The sequence below is a fragment of the Cyclopterus lumpus genome, chromosome 7 (assembly GCF_009769545.1).
Source record: "Cyclopterus lumpus isolate fCycLum1 chromosome 7, fCycLum1.pri, whole genome shotgun sequence".
NCBI lineage: Eukaryota > Metazoa > Chordata > Actinopteri > Perciformes > Cyclopteridae > Cyclopterus > Cyclopterus lumpus.
The window spans coordinates 26,232,231-26,243,080 of NC_046972.1; the positions used below are offsets into that span (position 1 = coordinate 26,232,231).

Here is a 10,850-nt window from a genome sequence, read left to right on the forward strand (position 1 = left end):
ACTCTCGTGGTCACTCCCTCCCTCCTCACTCCCCTGGTCACTCACTCTCTCCCTCCTCACTCCCTCCCTCCTCACTCTACTGGTCAATCCCTCCCTCCTCACTCCCCTGGTCACTCACTCTCTCCCTCCTCACTTTCCTGGTCACTCCCTCCCTCCTCACTCTACTGGTCACTCCCTCCCTCCTCACTCTACTGGTCAGACACTCTCTCCTCACTCTACTGGTCACTCCCTCCTCAATCTAATAGTCCCTCCCTCATCACTCTACTGGTCACTCACTCTCCTGGTCACTCCCTCCCTCCTTACTCTATTGGTCACCCCTCCTCACTCTACTGGTCACTCCCGCCTCACTCTAATAGTCTCTCCTGCCTCACTCTCCGGGTCACTCCCTCCCTCCTTACTCTATTGGTCACCCCTCCTCACTCTACTGGTCACTCCCGCCTCACTCTAATAGTCTCTCCTGCCTCACTCTACTGGTCACTCACTCCCTCCTCACTCTAATAGTCACTCCCTCCCTTCTCACTCTACTGGTCACTCCCTCCCTCCTCACTCTACTGGTCACTCCCTCCATCCTCACTCCCCTGGTCACTCACTCCCTGCCTCCTCACTCTACTGGTCACTCCCTCCTCACTGTCCTGGTCACTGATCTCCTGTTACCAACCCTTCCTCGGTTCTACCTGCCAGCCTTCTGATCCTGATTCGGTCTGTTCCCAGAAGTTTTAAATAAAAGTCAAAGATCCTGGAATTGTGTGTGTTGCATTGGGTTCTGATACAAGATGTTCCACACCTTTACCTGAGAAGCGTGAAGAAGAAGAAGAGATGCTGCATTGTGGCAGACATAGATGTTTTTATCAGGCGTTTCACAGTCAGACAAGACAAAGGTCATAAATAGTATCCAACAGGAGGGCAACTGACCGAGCCCATGAGCAAAAAGGAGAGCACATAACACAATCACAGACCTCTGGTTTCTGTTTGTAAAAATAATACAAAAAATTGAATACAAAAAATGCTTTGACACTGGGCGGTGCACATAATATTAATAATAAACAGTTGAAAGAGCAGCGGACACAAAGCAACCTGGAGACAGTAAAGAACCCCACTTCGGCCTTCGGCATACTTTTGTTGTAGATTTTACTCCATAAATGAGAATATGAAGTATGTCTTCAACTCCACTTTTTGGACTAAAGTACCACTGGGTCTCTATCAGCAGCTGTGATGTGCACAGGACTCAAGGACCAGTAGAACCAGTAGAACCAGTAGAACCAGTAGAACCAGTAGGCTGTTTTCTTTGGTGGGGTCAGAGGGAACCCAAGCCTCTTGTGATGTACTGATATGATCCCAAATATCCTATTTTTATCCACCAATATTGGCTGATATGATGATTTTAGTTGTGTGTGTAAAACAGCTTTTCATCAATCAGTCCACATGACGCAATATGAGTCCCATTCCAGTATTGCTCTTCATCTTCATCTTCATCTGCAGGACAAGCGGCGTGTCGCTGCTGTGACTTTCAAGATGGGGAACACACTTTAAAAAGGAAAGGTCACAAAGGTCAAACACACTTTAAAAAGAAAGGTCACAAAGGTCAAACACACTTTAAAAAGAAAGGTCACAAAGGTCAAACACACTTTAAAAAGGAAGGACACAAAGGTCAAACACACTTTAAAAAGAAAGGTCACAAAGGTCAAACACACTTTAAAAAGAAAGGTCACAAAGGTCAAACACACTTTAAAAAGAAAGGACACAAAGGTCAAACACACTTTAAAAAGGAAGGACACAAAGGTCAAACACACTTTAAAAAGAAAGGACACAAAGGTCAAACACACTTTAAAAAGGAAGGACACAAAGGTCAAACACACTTTAAAAAGAAAGGACACAAAGGTCAAACACACTTTAAAAAGGAAGGTCACAAAGGTCAAACACACTTTAAAAAGGAAGGACACAAAGGTCAAACACACTTTAAAAAGAAAGGACACAAAGGTCAAACACACTAACACACTTTAAAAAGGAAGGTCACAAAGGTCAAACACACTTTAAAAAGAAAGATCACAAAGGTCAAACACACTTTAAAAAGAAAGGTCACAAAGGTCAAACACACTTTAAAAAGAAAGATCACAAAGGTCAAACACACTTTAAAAAGGAAGGACACAAAGGTCAAACACACTTTAAAAAGAAAGGTCACAAAGGTCAAACACACTTTAAAAAGAAAGGTCACAAAGGTCAAACACACTTTAAAAAGGAAGGTCACAAAGGTCAAACACACTTTAAAAAGAAAGGTCACAAAGGTCAAACACACTTTAAAAAGAAAGGTCACAAAGGTCAAACACACTTTAAAAAGAAAGGACACAAAGGTCAAACACACTTTAAAAAGGAAGGTCACAAAGGTCAAACACACTAACACACTTTAAAAAGATAGGTCACAAAGGTCAAACACACTTTAAAAAGAAAGATCACAAAGGTCAAACACACTTTAAAAAGAAAGATCACAAAGGTCAAACACACTTTAAAAAGGAAGGACACAAAGGTCAAACACACTTTAAAAAGAAAGGTCACAAAGGTCAAACACACTTTAAAAAGAAAGGTCACAAAGGTCAAACACACTTTAAAAAGGAAGGACACAAAGGTCAAACACACTTTAAAAAGAAAGGTCACAAAGGTCAAACACACTTTAAAAAGGAAGGTCACAAAGGTCAAACACACTTTAAAAAGAAAGGTCACAAAGGTCAAACACACTTTAAAAAGAAAGGTCACAAAGGTCAAACACACTTTAAAAAGGAAGGACACAAAGGTCAAACACACTTTAAAAAGAAAGGTCACAAAGGTCAAACACACTAACACACTTTAAAAAGATAGGTCACAAAGGTCAAACACACTTTAAAAAGAAAGATCACAAAGGTCAAACACACTTTAAAAAGAAAGATCACAAAGGTCAAACACACTTTAAAAAGGAAGGACACAAAGGTCAAACACACTTTAAAAAGAAAGGTCACAAAGGTCAAACACACTTTAAAAAGAAAGGTCACAAAGGTCAAACACACTTTAAAAAGGAAGGACACAAAGGTCAAACACACTTTAAAAAGAAAGGTCACAAAGGTCAAACACACTTTAAAAAGGAAGGTCACAAAGGTCAAACACACTTTAAAAAGAAAGGTCACAAAGGTCAAACACACTTTAAAAAGAAAGGTCACAAAGGTCAAACACACTTTAAAAAGGAAGGACACAAAGGTCAAACACACTTTAAAAAGAAAGGTCACAAAGGTCAAACACACTTTAAAAAGGAAGGTCACAAAGGTCAAACACACTTTAAAAAGAAAGGTCACAAAGGTCAAACACACTTTAAAAAGAAAGGTCACAAAGGTCAAACACACTTTAAAAAGAAAGGTCACAAAGGTCAAACACACTTTAAAAAGGAAGGACACAAAGGTCAAACACACTTTAAAAAGAAAGGTCACAAAGGTCAAACACACTTTAAAAAGAAAGGTCACAAAGGTCAAACACACTTTAAAAAGGAAGGACACAAAGGTCAAACACACTAACACACTTTAAAAAAAAAGGGCACAAAGGTCAAACACACTTTAAAAAGATAGGTCACAAAGGTCAAACACACTTTAAAAAGATAGGTCACAAAGGTCAAACACACTTTAAAAAGAAAGGTCACAAAGGTCAAACACACTTTCCCTGCTGGAATCCAGAAGATGAAATAAAAACAGAGAGGACGAAAAGTGCAAACACCAAGTTTCCAAAACACATGGAAGTACACTCAACAATGAGGGGGGGCTAAGCACACTGTTGTTCACACAGGAGGGAGGGAGGGAGGGAGGGAGGGAGGGAGGGAGGGAGGGAGGGAGGGAGGGAGAGAGGGAGAGAGGGAGAGAGAGAGAGAGAGAGAGAGGGAGAGGGAGAGGGAGAGGGAGAGAGAGAGAGAGAGAGGGAGAGGAAGAGAGAGAGAGAGAAAGAGAGAAGAAGACAGCTTCACTGGTTCTGCGAAACGATGGTCAAATATTACAAAATATTCTATTAACAATATTCACACACACACACAAACACGCACACACATACACACACACACACACACACACACACACACACACACACACACACACACACACACACACACACAGTATCTAAAAACCTTCTGTCTGTACAGGGAGTCCATGTCATTACAGTACATGACCAGCAGAGGGCGGGCTCCACCATGGCCAGACCAGGACTCCTCATCCTCTCCTCCTGCTCCTCCTCCTCCTCCTCTGTCCCTCAGTCTGTCTCCATGAGTGTCTTAGAAGTGTCTTTCCGGTGAATTCCGGACCCTCACAGTGCGGACACCTTCACAACGTTCTGGTGGGCGGGGCCTGTGGGCAGGTGGGCGTCGCCCTCGGGGGTGGTCTCCGGCGGCGTGGGGATGCTGATGATGGCCGTGGTGATCCGGCAGTTCAGGGAGGCCGGCTCGTTCAGACTGGAGCGGCTGCAGCAGGGAGAGAGACGTCATCTGATGGCCACACCTCAATACTCAAAGAGCATTAAGCTCTTTGGGTTCATGGGAATAGTTTTGGCTCATTAACGTGCACAAATAATTCTGTTTGAGGAAAGAAAAGATCATCTTTCTGAAGGAACCCCATGTGTCTATTGGCCTGACGCAGTGATTATGATCAATAGTTCTGCTGCAGTTTTTATTCTGGAGGATTACTTTAATGTTCAATTATTATTATTATACAAAAGGCTGACTTCTTCATTGGCCTGACTGACACACATAAAGGTGCATTGTTTATCATTTGGGTTAATGACCAACGTAGTTGTACCAGCTGACAACAATGTTGTTTAGTTAGATTCTGTTGAAAACTGGGTCACCTGAGTTTTACAGATATTTATTCTGGAGGTGTGGTCACCGTGAGCATGATGAGGTGGGTGTGGCTAACATGACAACGTCTCTCTCGTCTTAATCCTGGTGCTCATACTTCTCTCTTTTCTTAATCCTGCTGCGCATAATTCTCTCTCTTCTTAATCCTGGTGCGCATACTTCTCTCTTGTCTTAATCCTGGTGTGCATACTTCTCTCTTGTCTTAATCCTGGTGTGCATACTTCTCTCTTGTCTTAATCCTGGTGTGCATACTTCTCTTGTCTTAATCCTGGTGTGCATACTTCTCTCTTCTTAATCCTGGTGTGCATACTTCTGTCTTGTCTTAATCCTGGTGTGCATACTTCTCTCTTCTTAATCCTGGTGTGCATACTTCTGTCTTCTTAATCCTGGTGCGCATAATTCTCTCTTGTCTTAATCCTGGTGTGCATACTTCTCTCTTCTTAATCCTGGTGTGCATACTTCTGTCTTCTTAATCCTGGTGCGCATACTTCTCTCTTGTCTTAATGCTGGTGTGCATACTTCTCTTGTCTTAATCCTGGTGTGCATACTTCTCTTGTCTTAATCCTGGTGTGCATACGTTTCTCTCTTCTTAATCCTGGTGTGCATACTTCTCTTGTCTTAATCCTGGTGTGCATACGTCTCTTGTCTTAATCCTGGTGTGCATACGTCTCTCTCTTCTTAATCCTGGTGTGCCTACGTTTCTCTCTTCTTAATCCTGGTGTGCATACTTCTCTTGTCTTAATCCTGGTGTGCATACGTCTCTTGTCTTAATCCTGGTGTGCATACGTCTCTCTCTTCTTAATCCTGGTGTGCATACGTCTCTCTTCTTAATCCTGGTGTGCATACTTCTGTCTTCTTAATCCTGGTGTGCATACGTCTCTCTCTTCTTAATCCTGGTGTGCATACTTCTCTCTCTTCTTAATCCTGGTGTGCATACTTCTCTCTCTTCTTAATCCTGGTGTGCATACTTCTCTCTCTTCTTAATCCTGGTGTGCATACGTCTCTCTCTTCTTAATCCTGGTGTGCATACTTCTCTCTCTTCTTAATCCTGGTGTGCATACGTCTCTTGTCTTAATCCTGGTGTGCATACTTCTCTCTCTTCTTAATCCTGGTGTGCATACTTCTCTTGTCTTAATCCTGGTGTGCATACTTCTCTCTCTTCTTAATCCTGGTGTGCATACTTCTCTCTCTTCTTAATCCTGGTGTGCATACGTCTCTTGTCTTAATCCTGGTGTGCATACTTCTCTCTCTTCTTAATCCTGGTGTGCATACTTCTCTTGTCTTAATCCTGGTGTGCATACTTCTCTTGTCTTAATCCTGGTGTGCATACTTCTCTCTCTTCTTAATCCTGGTGTGCATACTTCTCTTGTCTTAATCCTGGTGTGCATACTTCTCTCTCTTCTTAATCCTGGTGTGCATACTTCTCTTGTCTTAATCCTGGTGTGCATACTTCTCTTGTCTTAATCCTGGTGTGCATACGTCTCTCTCTTCTTAATCCTGGTGTGCATACGTCTCTCTCTTCTTAATCCTGGTGTGCATACGTCTCTCTCTTCTTAATCCTGGTGTGCATACTTCTCTTGTCTTAATCCTGGTGTGCATACTTCTCTCTCTTCTTAATCCTGGTGTGCATACTTCTCTCTCTTCTTAATCCTGGTGTGCATACTTCTCTTGTCTTAATCCTGGTGTGCATACTTTTCTCTCTTCTTAATCCTGGTGTGCATACTTCTCTTGTCTTAATCCTGGTGTGCATACTTCTCTTGTCTTAATCCTGGTGTGCATACTTCTCTTGTCTTAATCCTGGTGTGCATACTTCTCTTGTCTTAATCCTGGTGTGCATACTTCTCTCTCTTCTTAATCCTGGTGTGCATACTTCTCTTGTCTTAATCCTGGTGTGCATACTTCTCTTGTCTTAATCCTGGTGTGCATACTTCTCTTGTCTTAATCCTGGTGTGCATACTTCTCTCTCTTCTTAATCCTGGTGTGCATACTTCTCTTGTCTTAATCCTGGTGTGCATACTTCTCTTGTCTTAATCCTGGTGTGCATACTTCTCTTGTCTTAATCCTGGTGTGCATACTTCTCTTGTCTTAATCCTGGTGTGCATACTTCTCTCTCTTCTTAATCCTGGTGTGCATACTTCTCTTGTCTTAATCCTGGTGTGCATACTTCTCTTGTCTTAATCCTGGTGTGCATACTTCTCTTGTCTTAATCCTGGTGTGCATACTTCTCTCTCTTCTTAATCCTGGTGTGCATACTTCTCTCTCTTCTTAATCCTGGTGTGCATACTTCTCTTGTCTTAATCCTGGTGTGCATACTTCTCTTGTCTTAATCCTGGTGTGCCTACGTCTCTCTCTTCTTAATCCTGGTGTGCCTACGTCTCTCTCTTCTTAATCCTGGTGTGCATACGTCTCTCTCTTCTTAATCCTGGTGTGCATACTTCTCTTGTCTTAATCCTGGTGTGCATACTTCTCTCTCTTCTTAATCCTGGTGTGCATACTTCTCTTGTCTTAATCCTGGTGTGCATACTTCTCTCTCTTCTTAATCCTGGTGTGCCTACATCTCTCTCTTCTTAATCATTTGTTCACATTGCCTGGTGAGTGAGTTGTTTTCCCATATTTATCAGTTTTCTACATACATAATTGCCTGGTGAGGAATGGCTTGACATTTGGTTTCTTTTGTCTCCCACTCCTCAGAAGTATTATTGTATCACACAACTTTTAATAACCTTGTACAGAGCAGCCACTTAATTTAAAGCTCACAAAGTCCTGCCTTGGCGTATTATTGATGTTTATGAGACATTATTCCATTTCGAGAACCTATAATTTATGATGTTATGATACGTATGACGTTCTCTGTCTTTATCTGGCTTCAGTTATGGTCATTTAATGTGTAAACCAGGACTCCCACCTTGGCATGCAGGTCTCTCAACACGTTGCATCCATCAATAGAATACTTTTTAGTTTTAAAAAGCCTCATAAATGATGCATTAAAGTTAAGATGTTGCACTTAATGATCTTCATTCTGTCAATCATGAAGTGATGATGGGGTGTACCTGTGAAAGCAGCTCACCTGGTGCTGAGGGGCAGGATGTGGATGGTGCTGAGCTCCTGCAGCCCCCGTTGGTGCGTCAAAGGCTCCATGTGTGGCGGGCCGCTTGCGTTCTGTAAGGGGGCGTGGCGATTCTTGCTGCGGCGGGTGCAGCACGTGCCTGTTGCGCCATCTCGGCTGGAGAGGGAGGGGCTTCGAGACGGGTAAGTCTGCAGCCCCGCCTCCAGGTAGCTCTGCTGGTAATACTGCTCGTCCACAAACTCATGGTTCTAGAAAGGGGGATGGAGAGAGAGAGAGACAGAGACCATATGCTCAATGACTTTATATCACTGGTTTCATATTTGTTTGGGTCAATAACTCTGAGAATAAGGCGTTCATTCTTTTGTTTAGTCAACAATGGATCACATGACTACATGAACACAGCCTGAAGCTGTAAAAAGTAAATATCGTCAGATTCTCATTTTTCCAACGGTCCTCAAACACATGATGTGTGATATAGTCAAAAAGATGTGTTTTTAGTTTGTAGAGACTGTTGTCCTGATGGGGAGCTCGTTCCACCAATGAGGAGCCAGCATCTATTGTTCATCTGGTCACATGACATCTATTGTTCATCTAGTGTTCATCTGGTCACATGACATCTATTGTTCATCTAGTGTTCATCTGGTCACATGACATCTAGTGTTCATCTGGTCACATGACATCTATTGTTCATCTGGTCACATGACATCTAGTGTTCATCTGGTCACATGACATCTAGTGTTCATCTGGTCACATGACATCTATTGTTCATCTGGTCACATGACATCTAGTGTTCATCTGGTCACATGACATCTAGTATTCATCTGGTCACATGACATCTAGTGTTCATCTAGTGTTCATCTGGTCACATGACATCTATTGTTCATCTAGTGTTCATCTGGTCACATGACATCTAGTGTTCATCTGGTCACATGACATCTATTGTTCATCTGGTCACATGACATCTATTGTTCATCTGGTCACATGACATCTAGTGTTCATCTGGTCACATGACATCTATTGTTCATCTGGTCACATGACATCTATTGTTCATCTGGTCACATGACATCTAGTGTTCATCTGGTCACATGACATCTATTGTTCATCTGGTCACATGACATCTATTGTTCGTCTGGTCACATGACATCTAGTGTTCATCTGGTCACATGACATATAGTGTTCATCTGGTCACATGACATCTATTGTTCATCTGGTCACATGACATCTAGTGTTCATCTGGTCACATGACATCTATTGTTCATCTGGTCACATGACATCTAGTGTTCATCTGGTCACATGACATCTATTGTTCATCTAGTGTTCATCTGGTCACATGACATCTAGTGTTCATCTGGTCACATGACATCTAGTATTCATCTGGTCACATGACATCTAGTGTTCATCTAGTGTTCATCTGGTCACATGACATCTATTGTTCATCTAGTGTTCATCTGGTCACATGACATCTAGTGTTCATCTGGTCACATGACATCTATTGTTCATCTGGTCACATGACATCTATTGTTCATCTGGTCACATGACATCTAGTGTTCATCTGGTCACATGACATCTATTGTTCATCTGGTCACATGACATCTATTGTTCATCTGGTCACATGACATCTAGTGTTCATCTGGTCACATGACATCTATTGTTCATCTGGTCACATGACATCTATTGTTCGTCTGGTCACATGACATCTAGTGTTCATCTGGTCACATGACATATAGTGTTCATCTGGTCACATGACATCTATTGTTCATCTGGTCACATGACATCTAGTGTTCATCTGGTCACATGACATCTATTGTTCATCTGGTCACATGACATCTAGTGTTCATCTGGTCACATGACATCTATTGTTCATCTGGTCACATGACATCTATTGTTCATCTGGTCGCATGACATCTATTGTTCATCTGTACACATGACATCTATTGTTCATCTGGTCACATGACATCTATTGTTCATCTGGTCACATGACATCTATTGTTCATCTGGTCACATAACCCTAGTCCTGACCCGAACCCTAACCCCCTGACCCTAACCCTGACCCTAACCCTAGTCCTGACCCTAAACCTAGTCCTGATCCGAACCCTAGTCCTGACCCTAACCCTAGTCCTGACCTTAAACCTAGTCCTGACCCGAACCCTAGTCCTGATCCGAACCCTAGTCCTGACCCTAACCCTAGTCCTGACCTTAAACCTAGTCCTGACCCGAACCCTAGTCCTGACCCTAACCCTAGTCCTGACCCTAACCCTAACCCCCTGACCCTAACCCTAGCCCTGACCCGAACCCTAGTCCTGACCGGAACCCTAACCCCCTGACCCTAACCCTAGTCCTGACCCGAACCCTAACCCCCTGACCCTAACCCTAGTCCTGACCTTAACCCCCTGACCCTAACCCCCTGACCCTAACCCTAGTCCTGACCCTAAACCTAGTCCTGACCCGAACCCTAGTCCTGACCCTAACCCCCTGAACCTAACCCTAGTCCTGACCCTAACCCTAGTCTTGACCCGAACCCTAGTCCTGACCCTAACCCCCTGAACCTAACCCTAGTCCTGACCCTAACCCTAGTCTTGACCCAAACCCTAGTCCTGACCCGAACCCTAGTCCTGACCCTAACCCTAGTCCTGACCCTAACCCTCTGACCCTAACCCTAGTCCTGACCCTAACCCCCTGACCCAAACCCTAGTCCTGACCCTAACCCTAGTCCTGACCCTAACCCCCTGACCCGAACCCTAGTCCTGACCCTATCCCTAGTCCTGACCTTAACCCCCTGACCCTAACCCTAGTCCTGACCCTAACCCTAGTCCTGACCTTAACCCCCTGACCCTAACCCTAGTCCTGACCCTAACCCCCTGACCCTAACCCTAGTCCTGACCTTAACCCCCTGACCCTAACCCTAGTCCTGACCCTAACCCTAGTCCTGAC

At 43.5% G+C, this 10,850-nt stretch overlaps 1 protein-coding gene across 1 annotated transcript in view; it reads right to left on the reverse strand.

The window, feature by feature from the left end:
- Positions 1–4,305: 4,305 nt before the first annotated feature.
- The window catches only part of LOC117733407 (potassium voltage-gated channel subfamily D member 3-like), a 104,002-nt gene continuing 97,457 nt past the window's right edge, over positions 4,306–10,850 (reverse strand). Inside the window, exons 5-6 of the mRNA XM_034537038.1 lie at positions 7,920–8,167; positions 4,306–4,459 (exon numbers count right to left, since the gene is read on the reverse strand). Of these exons, the coding sequence (XP_034392929.1) occupies positions 4,306–4,459; positions 7,920–8,167 (402 nt within the window). The remainder of the gene's footprint in view (positions 4,460–7,919; positions 8,168–10,850) is intronic.